The sequence below is a fragment of the Strix aluco genome, chromosome 1, assembly GCF_031877795.1.
Source record: "Strix aluco isolate bStrAlu1 chromosome 1, bStrAlu1.hap1, whole genome shotgun sequence".
NCBI classification, from domain to species: Eukaryota; Metazoa; Chordata; class Aves; order Strigiformes; family Strigidae; genus Strix; species Strix aluco.
This window is the reverse complement of record NC_133931.1, coordinates 25,748,944-25,770,282: the sequence shown is the minus strand read 5'-3', so window position 1 is coordinate 25,770,282 and position 21,339 is coordinate 25,748,944. Positions and strand designations below refer to the sequence as shown.

Here is a 21,339-nt window from a genome sequence, read left to right as displayed (position 1 = left end):
CATCTTAAAATCCATTTTCAAGGTACAAAGCACATGGACAGGTTTGTTCATTGGAGGTATCACTCAAACTGAAGCAAAGCTGATGGATTTAACTCAAATGGCATTTGTGTATGTGCTATTGTCTAAATTCAGATTTTAGCTCCCCAAGGAAAATCTGGAATAATCCTGTTGAAGGGCTTGGGATTTAAAGCAGTGCCTTCGGTTGGTGTATGGCCTTGCCTCCGCTCTCATGGGAGGAATGCCTCCAGTGGATGGACCGGCTGTGGCAGGCATTGCTCTGGTTTACACGGCCTGACCCCAGATGAAGATCAGGCTCTACGTGACTTTGGTGCATACTCCATTTTTTCCATGGTGCGGCAGCAACTGCCACGTGCTGTATTTTGAGCAGTGAGTTGAGAGGATTACTGACAACAAGCAGCATTGCAAGGGAGCATTCCCCCGCTGTGATGCACAGGGATTTAGGTATGTAACTCCTGACGCAGCTCCGTAATAGACACAATAAACTGGTTTTGCATCAGCCCCTAATGCTTTGTCCAGCTGCCATCCCTGGAAAGCACGGCTTGGCTCTGCAGAGAGCCACTGCAGCCTGTGGAGTAAGCAGGGCCAGACCAGAGCCATGCCCTCCAAGCACTGGGTGCAGACGTGATGGGGTGGGGATGCTGAACCCCTCTTTGAACCCCTCTCCTTCCCAGCTATGGCTGCCCTGAGAGATGGTCTGATCCTGCAGGGAGAAGAATCCCTTGCAAGAAAACTGTGGCGCTCCTCAGTGAGTTTCTGTATTTAAATTATGGTCTTGCAATTTCTCTAATATTTATCAAGGCCTCAGCAGTGACCAGGAGTGTCGCTTGATCACTGCCCAGCTGCCCAGCCGCCCAGCCACTTCATCATTTAATTCAGGTTCATGCTCCAAAGAAGTACTGTACTTATCCCCATTACACAACCACACATCAGGCCATCCTGCTGGGAGGCGTTTCAGGGCCTGCATACCTTATTTTAGCATCAACTCCTCTCAGAACTATAAATTCCTGATGCTGTTTGCATCATGTTGATTTATTTTATGAATCAAATGGAGACAACTTCTCAAGGCTATAAAATGTAAAAATCTCTACGTCAGGATCATGTTTTAATTTACACTGATTTAAGGGTGTGGCTGTAGCTTATTCTAATTCTTACGTTCTTTATATTTTTTTGGTTTCCTCACTAAAAGGTGTGATCTTTATTTTTTTGTTTTAATGGCGAGCAGTTTATGGAGAGATTTTAAAAGGTAAGCAATGTATCTGACTACTCATTGTCTGAACTCCCTGAACTTCTAAAAAAGTGAAGCCTGCCTCCTTCCTCTCCTCTTTCTCCGCTCTTTGGCTGCTGACATCTCCCTTCCCCAGGCTCAGTGCACTCGTGGCTTGGCAGACTCCTTCTTCTTACAAGGTAGAGGCCCAAATCCCTGCTACCTGTGTGGGATTTAGTGGAGGAGGATGTGTAGAAGGACTTTCATCTCTCAGCATCCTCCTCCATCTCCTTCCCCTTTCAAACCCATTGCTACTCTTTTGGCAGCAACAACCAAGGAGCTCCTGCTGGGAGCCCCTTTCTTTGCATTTAAAGTGCATGAAAGGAAAATGGAGCCCAGTAGCTGGCAGGATGGTTGGTGCTGTACATTGAAACTTCCTAGAGTATAATCAGCAGAGCGAGGGGGGCTCCTCAGATGTGCTTTTCCAGTGAGCAGGCTCCTCAGTGCTCACCCACACCAGCAACTCATGTGAGGATATTTGTACACAAAGGTGTTCATGGTCTGTAGTTTACATACTGGTGCTGAGTCAGAATATATTAGAATGAAAAGATTTTCCTGCAAATATCTTTGCATTTCAGGAAGAATCTGCCTCTGTATTTCAAAAACACAACAGCTGCTGCTGCCCAACTTGTGGCCTTGCTCTCAGACCTTTCTTTCAATCTGCAAAGCCCTATTTTTTCCCCCCTCATCAGTACAGACTCCAGCACAGCAAATTTAAGACTGCTGACAACAGACTTGCTTTTCTTAGTTACCCTTCTCGGGCCTCTCAGATGTGGCCTGTAACCTCCTGGGGCCCAAAGCTACATTAAGGGCCCACAACATTAGACCGCACATCCCAGAGCAGCAAGCTCTTTCTCCATCAAAAGTTTAAAAGGATGGTTGTCAAATGTGGCAGTTGAATTGGTTAGACTCATTGAGAAACTAAATTTACTTCCTCAAAGTTTGCATTGCAAGCATGCCTTGAGCTTTTCCCAGGCTGTCCAGACCAAGATAAGATTTTTTTCTGAAGGATGAATAAGCATAATTTCATGTCTGTAAAGAAAACAACAGCCAACAGGAAAGAAAAAAAGTGTGGGAAGAAATGTTTTATTTTGAAATGGTTGAAGTGTGAATGTGCTCAGTTAAGGGAAGACTGTCAAAAGTACCACTAAGTACCTAAATCCCACTGGTGTTAGCTTATTGAAATTCTCCCGCTTTCTCCCATGTACTTCTGTTCTTGGCTAAAATACAACCCAACACATCAAGCAGCAGGGAGAGAGGAATGTTCCTTCTGTCTGTCCTGGGACACCCTGGACAGCTGGCATGGAAGCTTGTGGTCTCTCTTTCTTTGATGTATACTATGTCCATCTGCCCTGCAGAGTGGAGGGAGATTTCTGGTGGCAACCTGCACCAGGGTTCAGCCTTAGCTTCCAGTAGGGGCAGTCCTGTCTCAGGGCAGAAGGCACTACCCGCTCCTCGGAGATGCCTTCCAGACCTGTGTTTATGTCATTTATTCAAGTGTGGCTGTAGAAAGATGGGAAAATATTTCATTTCAGACAAGTTAATGAACTCCCATTTTCAGCCGTTAGTCCTTTAAATAGCAGAACAGGAAATATGAGTAACTTGCAACATCTGACAGAAAAGGAAAGTAGCTGCTTAGTTCTTTTATGGCCTGTTACCCTATCGAACAATGACGTGAGAATGTGTTGGGACAAACCTGATGAGGTGCTCTCTGCCATGAGGTGCCTATTAGGCTGTTCGTTTTTCCCCTATTTAAAGGTGTCATTTGCCTTACAATGGATCCTGAAAATACCCAAGGTAACCACATGCCCAGCACTGGCCGAGAACCCCAAGTAGTGAATTGTTATTGCAAGGTCTGAGTAAGGATTTGACATCTGGAAATTATCCACTTTACAAACATATTCTTTACAAAGAAGTAATGCTCTCCAGGTTTTAGGAGGGATTTCCAATACACCATGGGGGAAAAAAGTCTTTTGCAAAAACAGAGCGATTAATGATTTTAGCTTACGCTAGCAACCCTGGCATGAAGCACCTGGCTGTATACTCTGGGTGCTAAGACTGCTGACGACTGTGTCACCGTATCCTCCTGTGCTCAGGAGATTGGTGATGTGCAGTACCCACATTCAGTTGGCACAACAGATGGGCCTCAATATCTTTTTGGCTTAACTTGTTCAGCAATTCAAATCCAGAATTTGCAATTACCCAGGACAGATCTATTTTATTGCTCTTCAGGACATGGGTAGACTCCTTTATACCATTCTCCTTTTTCATAGTTTAATTGTTTCCAGCCTTCCTCACGGGAATTGAACTAAATATATATCTAGCATGGAAAAAAGAATAAAAATGAAAAGAGGTGTTTCGGACATGTAGGAAGATGCAACTAAAAGACTGCTTTAAAGTGTTTCCAGGTCTCAGTCTTAGCTTGAATAAAGTTTTGAGAAAATCTGAAATAATTTTGCAGTATACTTTAGGGAAGACCAGAGATATGAGTAATCATTCATAGGAAAATCAATACAGAGGACACTACAATTTTGTGTTAACTCTTCATTTCAGCCACTGAGGAGCATGTATTGATTGAATGGTGCCTTGCTGCGCTGTAGGCTCAGAGCAGATGGATTTCCCAAGATACACACAGAAATCAAAAGGAAACGGCATCATACGTTAATGAGCAACTGATAACACTGCAAAGAATGTTCTGAAGCTGTTTATCTTCCACTTGTAAACAAGATGCCTCAATGATTCAAAGCACATAAACTGATGCTACAACAGCTTTTATCTCTAAAGTGTTGGAATCAGACTTGTGCCACCTCTGATATAAACCAGATATTGCAGTGCGTATTAGGATTCAGGAAAGGCTTATATTTCTTTAGTGCTAATATGACTAATAATAACTCTTACTATGATAAAAATTTTAGTTTTAAAAAACACGCACTCTCCTACTTCATCATGCAGATCAATCTCTTCCTGCAAGTGACGGTAACTGAGAGTGAATGAGACTGTAATACACCATGGTAACCATTATTTTGGATAACTGGCCCCAGGATATAATCTCTTCCTAAACCATCTGCATGCGCAAGATTGTACCCTGATTACATCGATGTGAATGGTCTTCCCAGGAAGGGCCAGGCAGCTATCACAGTCTGCTGTAGCAATTTGTACACTTTTTCTTACCAACATCCTGAGCAACCCGCTCTGCCTAGATAAGTTTGATGCTAAATTCAACCTTCCTGTCTCTGGTAGCTGCTTCCATCTTCCTGTGAATGCTGTTTACATCAGGGCAGTCAGGACATGGGCTTCCAAGCACGGTCAGTTTGCTGACTGTCCCAAAGCTTCTTTGCATTTAGCTGAAAGATATTGCATTGTCTTACAGTAAGGTCATATTGCTTGCCTTTAAGTAGAGATCGAAAAATTCTATGGATACTTTATAAATAACCTACCACCATTCAAGAGCTAGGTAACATTTTTTTTCCCTCTGTAGACAACTACATTTTCAAATAGATGTATTTAAGGTACTTGGAGCTGGAATATTATGCATTTGTTTGACCAGTATGAAAATGTCTTCCTCCTCTCTGCCTCCTAGTTCTTTAGCATAAGCTCTGAGGCTGTAAAGGTTTCAGTTTCACTAAATTCTCATGAAAAACGTCAAGATCATTTGCTTATATTTGAATAACAGTTACAAACCACTGGCTAAGAGTTTTTTAGCAGCCCTGAATATCTTAGCTCTTATATCTAAATATCTGACTATAATATCTAAATATAATATCTGACTATCTTAGCTCTTGTATCTAAAAACCTATCACCAGAAAACAGGTTTCAAAATACTGCAGGAAACCCTTCTCACAGACTCTAGAGGAAAAAAAACCCCAAACCCAATTGAACATACTCAGCTCACGTGTTCCACAGCATCCTCATGTGTAAAGCAAGCAGGTACCCTCTGCGGATGAAACGCCTCCTGCACTTTGCTTCCCTTACACAGCTCAGATTCCTGGGATGGAAGTGACTGAAGGGCAGTGGATGGGGGGGGGGTGTGCATTCACCCCCATCTTCTGGGCCAGCCCCTGGAATTGCAATCTTAAAGGCTCCTAGAAAGGACACTTCCCATATGAAGCTTTCTCCTTGCTTTTGGCAAATTGTGGGCATTTGAGCTTCTCCCTATTTTTATTTCTTTCACTTAGGTGTGCCATCTTTAGTTTAGAAGCAGACAAAAACCAATGGCTTATTTCTTGCCTGAAAAAATGTTTTCACAAAACTTTTCTGCATGCAACCTCTCACAGTGTGCTACTCAGCCTTGCTTGTTCCTGTTTTCTCTACTAAACTTTTTGTTCAACTATTTCTCCTATTAGAAGGAAGTAAAAAATGAAGCGTGAAAGACCTCACCTATGGTGTAACTAGACTAAATTTAGATGATGCTCCCTATTTTACCAGTAAAATAAGCAAACTCTAGTTTCATGGTTTAGATATATTTATGCTGCTAGTTAAAAGCACCTCATCACTTCTACAGAAATAGACACAACTTCACTGATTATCAGAGATCACATTTACTCCCCTCCACTATAAATCTGCTTTATACATTCACACTTACTGCATTCCCAAAGAACCAGAAGAGAATTCAGAGCGTGAGACTTCACTGAAACCTTAGCCATGGCTCACAGCCGATGAACTGCAGGGTGCAGGTCTCTGGATGATTCTGCTATTTCTCAGACTGCTCTGCAGCATCTCTGGTCTACATTGCTTTCCTACATAGACACATTTTTTTGGTATTTCTAAATCTCAGCCTTTTACTATTTCAAGATCTGCAATCTTTTCATGTCTTGGGTGATGTGCCATATAAATTATGTACTGAACATTAGAAGATCCTAACATACACAACCTCTGCTTGCCAAAACTACTTAACATTTTCAGGGAAAATTAATTTGGGCAGGGTGAAAGGTAAATCCTGAAGCAATTTAGTTTTTCCACTGATGTTAGTAGAGGAGAAACACACACACACACACACACACGTTTTTATGCTTCTTTAGCTGGCAGCTAAAAAAGTTAATCTGCTTCAGTATTGGTCAAGGACCACTTGAGGACCATTTGGATGAAGTCACACAAAAATCAAGTGGAGTTGCCACAGCTCCAGCTACCCCACTTATAATCACACTAGTAGGAGACAAATGCAAGAAGCCTTGGTCAGTTAAATGTAAACCTTCATTATTCCAGAAAAAAATTAAGTATTAGCTTGTATTAGTGAAGCAGAAGCCTGAACTGTTAACACTCAGCGGTGTTGCTCTGCCCTCTGCAGACTAGACTGTATAATCACATTTTACCCCAAATTTTAAAGCACATCCAGCGCAACAGAAGTTGTCAATGTGAACTAAACATACATGGACACTATCTTCTAACGATGCACTGTGGCATGGCAAGCCACAAATAAAGTAAGTCAGGATTCAGTGAGTATCAGTGGGTGTTTTCTGTGTGTTCTCACCGAGGCCAAGCTGCCCGCTAAGTCTGGGAAATAATTAGTGCCTGAATAACACCTGGCATCCAAATTCAGTATGTAGTATAGGAAATATTTATGTCTGTTACTCTAATGTATGGCACACAGCATTTCTTCATGATGAAGAAACAAGATTTGTTCCAACTCCTATATGTAGAGCAACTTCTTCCAGGTACTAAGAATGTTTTTTTACAGCAAAATCCAGGGATGGCAAATGCTGCGATTCCTTGATTGATCTCCCTAAGTGACCAGTATGATGCTAGTGATAACCTGCCCTGACTGATACACAAAGGTACCAGCATCCCACTCTTCAAGAAGTTTATGTCACCACCTTTTACCCTAGGTAAACATCCAAGAAATGTGGTAAATGCATCCACCTTTATGAGCTCTCTATAATTCAGTGCACTCTCCTCATGTTATCTGGTAAAGAATGTTAAAGCTCATTTAATTCTTAGGTGTTTGCTGCATCCCCATTGATGTGAGAAAACTTATTGTACTAGTACTTACTGTTTTTTATGGGCTCGACGTTTTTGTACTAAGAGCACTTCATAACCCTTCTGAGAGAAAACATGGTTCTGCATCATTTTTATAAGGCTTCTTTTGGACAGGAACAACACAACAGAATTTACACAACACACAGTTCAGACTTGTTTCAACTTTTCATTTTATTGAAGTGTTGACATTTGAAAAATACTTTCCTTGAAGCACACATGCCAAGTCCCAGGCATCATATGTGGCCTGCACAAATGAGCAGCACCTGACACTCCTTTACTCCATCCCCCACGGGTTGGCCTGTCTGCAGTTATCGGGTGTCACACCACAGACAAAACTGGTCAGGTCTTGTGCAAAGAGTCTGGTAGGAAGAAAAATTTGCCTACGCAGCTCCCAACACAGTCCCTCTCCCATTGTGTGACTACCACATGTACTGGTTACGTGACCCAAAGACTCACATGTCAGGAAACAAGAGAAGTGAGCAGTCTTTCAACAAGTGGCAGCTTACAGTGCCTAGCATTTGAGAATACCTTCAGTACAGAACTGAGTGCTCAGAAAAAAATAGTATCTTTATTCAATTTTATATAGTGCAGAGCTTGCAATATGTAATGCTGTTATGCTTCTGTAAGTTCAATTTAACGGCAGGGCAAGCTCTTTAATAATTACTCTTCTGAGCTGTATTCAGCATCTGCGTTGGACACCCTCCATGCTTTGCAGGTAAAACAAGTGAGAGGTAGTCAGAGCAGCACATTGAAATTTGACAACCAAAAGCTGTAAAAATGCATTATGTACATCTGAATTGGGTTTCTATCCAGAAGCACTGCAGGAACACAGATTTAGAAAAGCTGTTATGACATTAAACCGCTGACTAAATTTCCAAGCGAATGCTTTTGTGTGGATTCTCATTTTGTCATCCTTCATTGCTTTTGTTTTGTTGAGGGATCTGCTGCAGACTAATACCGCAGCCTAGAAAATTTCCAAGCATATCACCTAAGCAAAATGAAAGTCTCAAGTTTTCACCTTGCTCATTTCACAAACAGAAATGGTATTATTACTTCCAAAGCAAAAAACTGGAGGAAAACAATGGTCACATTTATACTTAGCAAAACTGTTCTCCAGTACTTCCATCTGACAACAGCTGAATGGCATTCTTCAACAAAATTCTTTACATAATCCCTGCTATCTCAGATAACTGACACGGAAGTATCACTTAGGGTCTGGGCTACATCTTGAAAACCTCGTGCAATCTTACAATACCTTCATCAAATGAACATTCAAGCTCTAATTTTACCTTTCTTTACATTCTTTTCATCTGAGGACTTTGGAGTGGTTTCTAACATGTAACTGAAGAAAGCAAACTCAGGGAATTCTTAATACCACTCCTTTTTCCAACAAATTGATTATATTTAATGACATAGTAACTGTTCTCAGATCTAGAAATATGCTAAATTCTGTAATGAAAACCAATACAATAAGCACTATTTCTGCACCTGTTTAAAACTTCACTTGGACAAAGAGCTGCCACAGCGCACCATTCTGACCAAGGCCAGAAACAAGTAACTACACTTGAATAAACATGATGATTTCAGGGGAATGCTCATGTTTCCACATACATTTACCAATAAAGATTATCTTCTAACATTTTCAGTGCTTGGAGCGCGGTCTTAATGGCATTAATGACACAATTGCCTGACAACAATCTCAACCCAGAAAGAGAGCTCTTTCTACAACTCTCCATGCTAACAGAAGACTGAGGGATGAGGTGGCCTAGGAGAAACGCTGACTAATGCTGTCAGTAGATACTGGTGTTAATCCCTTGATTTCTCCTACACTCAGTCCTTTTGTCTCAATTCCTTCCTGGCCTCCACTTTCCAAGTGCTGCAGGCCATCTTGTCATAAAAGTCACCAGAACTGATGTCTTGAACTTTTGTTTCCGCATGATTTGCTCCACACACTTGGTAGTACAAACTGTTCAGAGAGGGTGACTATTTCTGTTGTTTAAAACAGGGTACAGGAGACATGTTCCTTTTCCAAGTCACATAAGACTTTGTCTCATGAACCAAGATGGGCATTAGGATTTTCCCCATTTCCTGCTCACAAGTTGCAAGCCCAACTTGTTCCCTACATTGTGGCACAAGTTCCAGTGCAAATCCAGGCCAAAAGAGCACCTTGTGGGGATACTTCGTCATCAATTTCAAATGGCCTTGGAACAGGCAAGCCAAGGCAACTCAGCACTTTCTGAAGTGCATTCTTCTTCTTCAAGAAGAATAAAAGTTGGTTTCTTCTTCACTAGAGCCTGTTAATAAACTACACACTACTGCTGGGTTCTTCCCTTACTGTTAGGACTGACGTTCTCTGGGAATGGAAATCGCTCAGCCCCCCCCTGAAAAAAATCCAGGAACACTTACTGCTTACAGTCCACACAGGGGTTACTTCTTCACAAAGGACAGAAAGGCAAGCAGACATCTTCCAGTAGCTGCTTGAGCATTAATCAACTGGTCTCTGGTTCCCTCTGTCTCCTGAACCTGCAGTTTTAGGCTCTAGCAGTTGAAACTTCAGTCTGAAACACCAATTGCATTGAAAACAATACATGACCCTAAATATGTCTGTACCATTATGCTAAGTGGTACCTCTCCAATGCCCACTCACCTCCGAACCTACTAGCAAGGCTGCATGTGGCACTGGAACACGCACTCTAGAGCACCAGAGCACTGTGTACGTCCTCTGCAGGTTCTAAAAAAACACTCATGGAGGGGGAAGGTGAGCAGGATGCAGAGTACATTATGCCTCTGGTCAGTACCCGAATCTGCTCTTTCAGAGGGGTACAGACAAAGTGACAGATTCGACTAATGACCTCTATAAGAAAGACCATGCAATTGTTTTGGAAAAACAACAGATTGACAATGCACAGATTAGGGCCATGAGCAAAACTTCACAAAAAAAGACATAGCTCTGTATAGCTAGAATTGCACAAAGTAATTAATTTTGAATTTATCTGTACAGTATCACATACTGCATAGGAAAAATACTGACAGACTTCCCATTTTGAGACACTTTTCAACGTAGTAATTGCCAGGACTGGTAATCCTTTCCTTCCTCTCTGCTCGCCCAAAACCCAAATCCATCTCCTGTGTTATTTATACATAATGAAAAGAAAAAGCTCATGAACTATAGTGACATTAACTGAAATCAAGACAATTCACCAACCAGTAACATGATACTGGAAGTAGTTTTACAATGTTACTGGGGGAAGGGAATGTGTTGAAACAGGACAGTTACACTTTCTGAATACATAGTATTTTGAAGTGAAGCTGAAGTGAAAGCTAAGTGAAACTGAAAAAAATCCACACTTGAACATCAGTGGGGATATATATTTTCTCACTCTTAAAATAGCCTGAGCCTTTTTTCTCCCTTGAAAATATTGATAGTCATATACTCTTCAGAATCTCTTTAAAATTGCACATTATTTAATAATTGCACAGTAACTTGTTCACCTCTTGCAGTGAAGGCTGAAGGGAAGTCCAAGAAATTCACTGTGGTAAAAGTCTTTAGTCAGCAGAAAGTGCTTTGAAGAAAGCAGTAGGAACTGGAAGGAAATTTCCAGCACCTGCAGTTTCTGGCTATTGGTAGGTAAAAGAAAGTGAAGTTTTGGGGTGTGCTAAAACCTCTGAGGTGAGAACTGATCTCACAGTAATTTTTTAAGAGGTCTACAATCACTTGCTCATTAACAGCTATGAGCAAAGCAGAACAGCAGTATTAATTTATGTGCGGAAATTCATACGCTTGTGAGTCATGGCTGCATCCCAACCCACCATTTTGAGTCCAAGATTCTGCAGATATGGGAAATAAGGCTCTCTGCTACACAGTAGGAACAGTCTCAAGGAACTTTGCCCCACACCTAAATCTGCTGATTTCCTCTTCCTTTCTTTAACATTACTGTCTATGAGCTTTAACTTCATTTAGCTTCCAGAATGCCTCCAAATTGGTTTCTTCTAATAATTCAACTGCCCATATTGCTTGCAAGGCAGTTAAATTGAAAAAAGGCTGAAGATGGGTGTTATAATCTATTTCCAGATATAAGTATTCAGGTTTCCATCTGTTCTCAGAAAACTGTGTGGGAAACAAATTGAGTTTATGACCTACTTCCACACAAGTAGGTACCACACACAAAAGGACTTCATTCTGCATGTTTACCACAAACCCACCGAAGCTGCTGGTCTGCTTGGAGGTCAGTTAATTCATCAATGGATCGCCAGCTGCACTGACAAGCATATGCTCGTGCTCCTTTCTTCTTTATCATCTTCGCTCTTAGTTTACTGAGCTCAGGCATGTTATTCCTGCCAATCAAAAGAATTCAGTTTAGGATCATTCATTTTTTGTAACGAAAAAAGATTAATGAAGCCATTTCAATTCAGAAAAGCTCTTGAACATTTCTGAGTACCACTGTCATGAATGAATTTAGGGATATGTTCAAATTCTGTTTTGAACACAATTCTTTCCTGAGAGCAGTCTTGTTGCATAATTACTGTATTCTCAGATCAACTGGAGACTGATGTTTTTGTAAGCAACGTTCTCTGTTGGGATTAGAGACCCTGTGTCAGCCTCCAGAGAAAGAGTTGGGAAGAAAACCAGGTAGAGTTAATTCTTGTGTTAAGAAATGATCCAAAAATGTATTTATCTTATCAAACTTACCATAAAAATACCTATGCATAATGGGTACAATGACAGTGTTAAACTTTTCATCAGGAGCTGTTACTCAGGATGGTTGTTAAAGTGACTGAAATTAAATGGCCATAAAAGGAAAGAATGTACATCAAACCACAAATAATCCCTGGGCAAGCATCAACCACAACAAATGAAAAACCAGCATGGCTATTATAAAACCAAGTTGTTTAAAAACAAGTGAAAATGTACCATTTTAACTATCCCTGCCCTCATGACCACCTCCTGGCCATCAATTACTGGCCACTGAATTGCTCAGTTGCTCAAAACCAGCATGAATAAGTTCAGCTAAATAAAGAAAACCCCAAAAAAACATAAAAGAAAGAATTTTTAGAAAAAGAGGTCAGACACCTATTCATGGAAGGCAAATGTTTAATCTTCAAGTTTGCTTTTTAAAATTCGGGTTAGTCAAAATAAATAGCTAAATATCTTGCTAAAGATTACAGATTTTAATCAATGTTACAAGTATCTGATACAAATGCCTTCCCTGTCTTTTTTTTTTTTTAAAAAATCTTAATTTCAAGATCTCAGAGGCAGAATTAATTTAGACTTTGAGTAAGTAAAAGAACCATATTTTTACTTTCATCTTTCCAGCTACCAAACTCATCTCAGGAGACTAGTGCAGCACTGTATTTTTAATGCTGCTTTAAATAACAGGAAAATAAGATTTGCATTCAAGGAGAAATACAAATTTCGAAACTGGACGGAAAAATACAGGAAAAACCTAACGTGTAATAGAAGAAAAATAATAATCCAATACTGTTCTACTCCGGCTGTCCCACCCCCTGGTGGCCAAACTCTGAACACATCCACTGCCTCCATCAGTTAACGGGCACAGACAGAGACTTGATTAAAATAAGAGGAATCCAAATTCAATGTCTGTATTAGGAGCACAACTACTACGTTATCTTTCACTAAGTCCTGGCATTAGACAGTTTTAGAGAAACTGGAAATAAGAATTCCTTAATTTTAAGACCTCAAAAAAACTGAAATAATTGAAGTCAAAGACATCGCAATATATAACAAGAAAACAAAAATCCCACCCCTCCATTTAATCAAACCTTGCTGCAAAAAGAAGTTTGTTAAGAAATCAAACTATTTGATTTTACACTGAACGTGACAGCATAATACTTGATACTGGAAGAAAGAAAATCTGACTTGAAATAATCACAGTCTGTATGAGTGAAGGTATGGTGAGAAGTGCGTGCTGAACAGTCTGCATTGATTTTGCAGGCATCCTGCAATGGCACACCAGAGGCTAACCCATCACACAGATTATCTGCCTGTTTCAGCAGTCAAGTTGCCTTTTGATCCATGAAACTTGAATTCTTTCTAAAAGCAGACAGGAGAGTAACAGGGGAAGAAATGGAAAGGCATGAAAAGAGATTATGGGAGATGTTGCATCTCTCTCTCTGCAGACTTTCCCACCTGATCCCCAAACAGGTTGCACACATATTCCTGTTGAGGTGACACAGGAGTGCTCAGGACTTCTCATGTTTCCCATTGCTATCAAGCCCCAAAGCACAGTAACACGATGCTAATACCAAACCCACCTCAGACATACCTGAAAAAAAGATAATCACAGGACTGATCCCAGATGTAGTCATTGAAAAGTGACACACGGAAGTCACAAGCAGTACAACGTAGTTCATCACATGTTCTGGTCAAAAAAGATCAGAAAGCTCCAAGAGCTTATTACAATCAGAGAAGTTACACAGATCATAACTGTTTTAAAGTGCAGTGCTTATGCAGAAATACTAGAAGCAAGGTTACCCTGCAATCTTAATTTTTTTACATCTCTGGTACATTCACTATGGTATGTGTTTTAACTATATGATCACGTATTATTTTTATAGGTTCCTAACCTCACTGAACACAGAAAACAAACTGATATTCTCTTGATATATTCTCTTCAGTCTTCCTCACTGGTATGGCACCTGACTAGCATCCAACTATGCACCAAGTGCACAATTACTTACTACAGAAAATCCCAAATGGAAATGCAATAATGTTCTGTAGGATGCTGAGGATAAATCTTTAAAGTACCCTTCCTACTAAGTTCAGCTTCTGTCGCAAAGCACTCTGGCTATTTTCAGTTCAGGCTCTGGGATGATTTAAACTAGCCCACTGATTTAAGTCACATACTTGGCATCACATAGAAAGGTGAAGAGAGGCAGGGAAAAATAACAATACTTTACAGCAACAATTCCTTAACTACATGTTACTGATTTCTAGAGTCTCATGCCTCATTTGTACACATCTTTCAACTCTTCAAATGAACAAAAGATCTAGTGGTCAACAGCAGAGGACTGGAAGGGACCGGCTGACTTCAGACTGCAGTTACAGACAGCCACATGTTTAGATGAATGTAAGGCTGTCCTGTCCAGTCCAAACGTGGAACTGTACCATCACAGAAACACGGTTGTGAATAAATTAATAAAGCAAGTGGAACATTTTTTTCATGTTTCCTACCTTTTTGAAATATTTGTTCCTATCCCATATGGTGAAGAGCTTCCACCCAGGTACACTGGACAGCATCTATATGGATTTCATTAAAAAATGTTTAATTATAGCAAAAAATTTTCAAGAAAGTAGTACTATGCTTCTCCCAATCTAACAACACGATATTTCTAAAATAGTATTTATTAAATATAGGCAAAGCATCCAAATACTTACAAACTACAGAATTTTAAAATTTTCATTACCAAGGTGTTCAAAGAAAAACTCTATGACAACCACTCTCTATAACAAAAAGAGATGGGACTATATATTGCAGCATTTGATAAATGTATTTGTCCATACAGCAAAGGAAGCTGTTGTTCAATAACTTAAATAATTAATAAATGTATAATAAATAATTTTGACCACATGAAAGCACATTAGTAATTTTAAAAAATTATCTTTATCTTTGGGTTTTTTAAAAAAGAGTGCTTCTCTAAATACTGTTTCTTTCTCTCAATACAGATTAAACAGTGGCAATATTATTAAACTGACAAGCTATAATCAAGCTATGTTCAACTAGTCAAAACATTTTTCATTTACCTTTTTCTATGAGCCTGTGCAACAGCACTATTTCTTTCAGGTGTGAGACTTGTAGAGTTAGACTTCAATTTCTATTTAAAAAGCAATCAAAGAATAAAAGACAGCATTACAGAAAGGTAACAATATTCTGTTTTACTTAATAAGCAGGAGCCAGAAAATCTCAGTCACAAAAGGGGACGAAGAATTTGGGAATTTTCTTGCTCAGGTTTCTGTGAGGGTTTCTGAGACAAAAGCTGCTGAAGTAACCGATAACTGAGGAACGAGGCTTCTCTTCCCATAGTGAATTCCCAGAGCTGCCTGAAGGAATTCAACACCACATGATCACTTTGACTTTACAGTCAAGGCTTAGTATTTCACACCCTCTTTTTAATAATTTTGCTTTTAAAGACAGTTTTAATTTAGTAACCTTCTCCCTCACTGTTTTTGAGCTTTTGTGTTACTGAAAACACATCAAGAACTTCTATTATTCAAAAAGGTAAAATGTCATTGAAAAGTTTCTTATTTGCTGCACATAAAACAATTTATTTGAATTCTAGAATAATAGAATTCTAGATTCTAAATGGGAAGTCCTAGGGATATAAAATGATATAATTATACAAATTTACTGACATAATTCTCTCTCACTCAGACATACATATTGTGGTATATGAGTGTTTGCTGTTGGTTGAGATTTAGCCACTCTGTAAGGAATCCAAGACAAACAAAGCAAAACCAGTGTCACTCATGAAAATAAAAACAATCTGCACAGGGGGTTATGAAGTATAAATAACAGTTTTCTACTGATGATACCTAAATGAGTATCTGTTTTCAATGTCTTCTATCATTCTGTCTTGACAATGTAAATTTGCAGCTTCATCTCCATCTCCTGCTGTCAAGCAACAGAAGTCATTTGCAGATGACACAAAATGGGGAGCAGTGGTTGGTATGCCAGATGACTGTGCTGCCATTCAGAGGGACCTCAACAGGCTGCAGAAATGGGCTGAGAAGAGTCTCCTGAAGTTCAACTAAGGGGAAATGCAAGCTCTTGACCTTAAGGAGGAATAACCCTCATGCACCAGAACACACTGGGAACTGACCAGCTGGAAAGCAGCTTTACAGAGAAGGCCGTGGGAAATCTGGCTGACCTTAAGTTAACCATGAGGCAGCAGTGTGCCCTTACAGCACAGGTGGCCAACAGCATCCTGGGCTACAATAGGAGGGATGTTGCCAGCAGGTCGAGGGAGGTGATCCTTCCTCTCTACTCAGCACTGGTGAGACAGAATCACACAATCATTTTGGTTGGAAGGGACCTCTTGAAATCATCTAGGCCAGTCCCCCTGCTCAAAGCAGGGTCAGCTTCAGCAGCTTGCCCAGGACTGTGTCCAGTTGGGTTTTGAAAATCTCCACAGCCTCTGGGCAGCCTGTCTCAGTGTTTGACCACCTTCGCAGTAAAAAAGTGTTTTCTTGTGTACAGATGGAACTTCATTTATTTCAGTTTGTGCCCATTGCCTCTTGTCCTGTCACTGGGTACTACAGAGGAGTCTGGCCCCTTCTTCACTCATCAGGTATTTACACACATCGGTAAATCCCCCTGGGTCCTTCTCCAGGCGGAACAGTCCCAGCTCTCTCAGCCTCTCCTCATATGAAAGGTACTCCAGTCTCTCTTAATCATCTCCATGGTCCTTTCCTGGAGGCTCTCCAGTAGCTCCATCTCTCTCTTGTACTGGGGGGCCCAGAACTGGACACATTACTCCAGATATGGCCTCACAGACATGTCTGAAGTGCTGTGCCCAGTACAAGAGAGACATGGACATAATGGTGATTAAGGACTTAGACCATCTGACATACAGGTAGAGGCTAAGAGAGCTGTTATTATTTAGCCTGGAGAAGACAAAGGTCAGGAGAATCTTATCAGTATATAAAAATACATGATGAGGAAGAATAAAGAAGACCTAGCCAGACTCTCCTCAGTGGGGCCCACTGACAGGAGGAGAGGCAATGGGCACAAATTCAAATACAAGAAATTCCAGTTAAACATATGAAAAAACTTCTTTACTTCTTGGGAGGGTGGTCAAACACTGGAACAGGTTACTTAGACTGTAGAGTCTCCATCCTTTGAGATATTTAAAAGCCATCTGGACATGGTCCGGGTCAATCAGCTCTAGGCAGCCCTGCCTGAGCAGGCAATTGGACCAGATGACTTCCAAAGGTCCCTCTTTCAACCTCAACCATTCTGTGATTCTGTGATATTTGACACTATGCTCTATCTTGAACTGGCATTTCCTTTAATTGCCTGTTACTGCCTGGGTAAGGCTGTCTCTTTATATCTCTCCTGTTCCTCACTATAAGATCGTTGCATTTTCCTTTCTGCTTTTATTTTCCAAGTTCATCCCACAGCTTGTTTTAGTTCATTTTTTGCTTTAAAACAGTTTTCGTTTATGGTGCTTTTCTTTCCATCGCTGAACCTCATCTGTTCTGCATTTGTCCAGACTCCTACTCACCAGAGGTGTTTTGGTAAAGCTGCTGTCATTACAGATTTCATCAATAATGTCATCTATATCTTCTTCACTGCTGTCAGCACTCATTAACAGTTTAGCTGATCTGAAAAACAAACAAATCAGCCTTCATTTTGTAGCATGACCAGAACAATTCTAAGAATTGTAATTTAAAGCATAAAATTACTTACAGCCTTTTTCCTCTAATATATCTGCAGTACCTAAGGCCATCATGACTGGACAGATGTAAACTGCACGATGATGCCTTTCAGTCCCTGTTGAACTGTCCCATCATATTTTGGCTTGCTTCTTTTATTTCCAACCACTTCTAACCCTGAATAAAACTATGATAATATAACCCATGCTGCACTTACTGAGCAACAGATTGGACAGCCCTGATTTTTCACATGAATCTTCAGCAGCAGGAATATAAAAAGGTTAGAGGAAGTTCTCTCCTCATGCTATACAACTTCAGGGGTTCTGAAGAAATTCCTGTCAAATAGTATGGATTTAGAGAAATCATCTGCACTTTGCTTTCACTCAGGTGAAGAGTCTTGTCACTCAAGTCTGCTATTTGCTAGCTCTTTGTCAAAGAAAGGGAGACCTGTAGTACTGCTGCATCAACCAATCAAGAACAAATCTACTGAGAAAGAACACCACTGTGATTTTTAAAAACATTGTAATTAGATTGACTAAATTTGGGTGCTCATCTAACCATTATGCAAACAACAGGCAAGTTCAGTAACGTGGCCAAAGGCAGGGGGCTTGTTGGTCTTGTACTAGTCATTTGGCTCCCCAAGATCCTTGCCTGGGTCTCTGAGATGCCTGTTGGGTAAGTGCTCTGCAGTCCACCTGTGGAGACATCTGGCCAAACCCCCCTGGTCCACAGACCTTCCACCTGGAGTCTGAGACACGAGGGATGGAAACCTGGGAGACACCTGTGAGGGCTGGGATGGAAACCTGAGGGCAGGCTGCAGTGTGGCAGACCGCTCGGCAGTGCTGTCAGCAGTGACCCTGTAACAACCAAACCTGTCGGTATTCAGACCACCATTTTGAAAATTTTGAAATTTGAGATGGCTGCATGAAAGCATAGAGTGTAAGTTGAGTATTTACTGTAGAAGATACAGTTAATAGAAAAAGTATGAACAGAATACATAGATGACTGAAGTATCAACAGAATAAAATGTTTGCTAATACTACTGCTAAAGTTCTTCCTGCACTAAATCACAAGATTTATAGATATTTTACACATATCATGAGGTCAGTTATAGAGCTATGTAACCCTTGGTCCTAACTCAAGCAAATTAGTGGAGCTTTTAACGCCATATTTAATCCGAGGTTGGGATACTCCCAAGAAACAAAGACTATCTGAACTCAGCTCGCTGGCACACGACTTGGGTGTTTAAAAATAAGTACTACAGGGGATACTCGTTGCCCGCCAGCCAGTGTTTCGGCCCCCGAGCCTCAGCATTTTCGGTTCCTGAGGGGTCTCGCCGACCGCCTCCCGCCTCACCGGGCGGGGGAGGGGCGGGCTGCGCGCCACCCCAGCGGCCGCCCGCTCGTCGGGAAGGTGCGTGACGATGCCGGGACCGACGCCGGACCGCTAACCTGCCCTCCTTCGCCGCCGCCTCCGCCTCCTCGCCGCCGCCGTGCCGGTGGCCGCCCGCCGCCCCGCGCCCCGGCAGGCGGCAGAGCCGCCTCTCCACCTCATCCAGTAACCGGTCCAAGTCGTCCGCCATCTTGCCGTTGCCAAGGCGGCCCCGCACCGCCCGGCGCCGGCAGGGGCGGGGTCTTCCCGCCGCGGCGGGGTGTGGGGTGCGCCCGTGGGGTTCCCGGGGAGGTCGTCCAGAGCCGGGCCCCAGCCTGCCCCGCCATCCCCGGGAGACGGGATAAAAAAAAATATACGCCAGTTATCACACTCCGGCCGTAGTCGGCAGGATTCGAACCTGCGCGGGGAGACCCCAATGGATTTCTAGTCCATCGCCTTAACCACTCGGCCACGACTACGCATGCTAGAGACATTCTCCCCACCGCCACTAGGCCTGACTCGCCGGGCCGGGCCGGGCCGCACGGCTCCGCTCCGCCTTGGCCGGCAGCCTCAGAGCGGGCCGCAGGGCACGGCCGGGCCGCCCACGGGATCGTTGCAGGGAAACGTTCCCTGGTACAACGGTGGGGATTATGGTTTGGTATTTAGAGCACGTCTCCTCACGGGGTGGAGTGAAAGACATAAAATAGAGTTAATGTATTTGTAATATTGTTCACTATGCCGTATATCAGTCTGGTTTAGAGCAAAAAGCAATGGTTACACTTGGCTAAGTCCCACGGGAGAAGCCCGTTTTTTCGCATAGATTAAAAATACTTGTTGAGAGAATGGCCCTACCTCCCGTAGGTCCAGGTCTGCTCCCCGGCTGATGTCCCCGACAGCCCTGGGGGCCGGCTCTGGCACAGACCGGACCGCTGGCAATGCTGGGCTGGGGGGTGGCTGGTTCCTGCCGGTTCTGGCCGGTTTCAGCTGGGGCGTGGAGGGAAGCGGCTGCGGCCCTGTGCCACCTCCCACCCGGCCGCGGGGGTTCTGGGGCTTCATGTAGTGGTACTATGGGGCTGCCTTTCACTGACGGACAGACAACTTCAGCAAATGGGATTTTTTTTGGTTTTGCACTTTATTTAGCATTTTTGAGGAAAGTCCCATAAAACAGGGTCTCGCCTATCGCCCTGTTAATAAAACCAGACAAATGTAGGAGGTGTCAGTCACCAGCCTTCCAATGCATGCTCCAGCCTCTTCTGACTTCAGAGACAAATGGAAGGTCAAATGTCTCAAGGTGGGCACACCGCCAGCATTGTCAATGCCGATGCTTCAAGAGAAATGATGGAGGTGAATGCTGTATATTATTATATTTGTTTAGAAACCCAAGGAAACGAGAGAGAGAGAGAGAGGTCCCGTTAAGCAAAACAAAGCATTGCCGTCTGCTCAGGTTAGCCGAGACAGCTCAGTGCTTGCACCCCCCTGTTGCCAAGACCGTTCAGAATTTGTCAGCCAGTGAAGTGGGGGCTGCAGTCCTTAACAGCTCCAAGCAAAGCCTCTCAGTTACAAGGTGTTTTACAATTCTCCTGGTATCCCATGTAATGAGTTGCAAGCCCTGTTTGAATTCCCTCGTACTTAAGCTTTTATTTCATCGTTCCATTTTCCTCCCCATGCATCTCGGGGCTCTGTTAATACCCCAGCCTGTATCATGGCAGTGCTGCTGGGGGAGATGTGTTGGGTAGAACAGTTGTGAGCCTTCCCTGGGTTGATGTGACGGAAGAAACTAAATAGTGTTGATGCTGCTCCAGCTCTTTTAAGTGGTCCCTTGGTCAGGACTTGGTGTCGTGTAGGTAAATTCAATCCAGAAGAAGTGGATTTTTGGGTGGAATTTTTACATTCATCTCTTGCAGCTGTGGAGAGTTTAAACTAATCACAATTCTCCCTGGTATGCTATCATCTCTGTAATTTGAAAAAGGATCAGGAGCCCACAGGCTTGGAAAATCTTGAAGAAACTCTTGTCCTGAAATACATCATCACATGTGGAAAAGACCACTTGCTGCATCATCTTAAAGGAGCTTAAGAATGCCGAAATCCAGTATCATTCTGGCATTCTTTCAAATGGCCTTAGAAATCTGAGTACATTCTCTTTTGACTGCAAAACAGCTTCTTTCCCTTTCCATCAATCCTGTGGCTGTCAATGTGTCTGCTGCAAGGTGCCAGAAATGTATGGAGTGTCTATGGGATAACAGTGCCAAAGTCAGGGGTGCCTCAAGGCCTTCTCCCATGAACCCACTGCAGCATTTGCTCAGTTGGAAAGCATTTG

The 21,339-nt window shown here is 42.2% G+C and overlaps 1 protein-coding gene and 1 non-coding gene across 2 annotated transcripts; both read right to left on the bottom strand.

Annotated features, from left to right (window-relative positions):
- Nucleotides 1-7,411: 7,411 nt before the first annotated feature.
- CFAP418 (cilia and flagella associated protein 418) lies at nt 7,412-19,233 on the bottom strand. Its single transcript, XM_074815463.1, has 6 exons — nt 19,103-19,233; nt 17,501-17,600; nt 15,021-15,091; nt 14,451-14,516; nt 13,543-13,638; nt 7,412-11,593 (listed from the first exon to the last, which is right to left on the bottom strand). Exons 1-6 carry the CDS (start codon nt 19,231-19,233, stop codon nt 11,434-11,436), a joined length of 624 nt encoding a protein of 207 aa, XP_074671564.1. The 3' UTR covers nt 7,412-11,433.
- A 186-nt stretch (nt 19,234-19,419) lies between these two features.
- TRNAS-AGA (transfer RNA serine (anticodon AGA)) lies at nt 19,420-19,501 on the bottom strand. The gene has a single exon. It is a non-coding gene; the product is annotated as a tRNA-Ser (tRNA).
- Nucleotides 19,502-21,339: the final 1,838 nt, after the last annotated feature.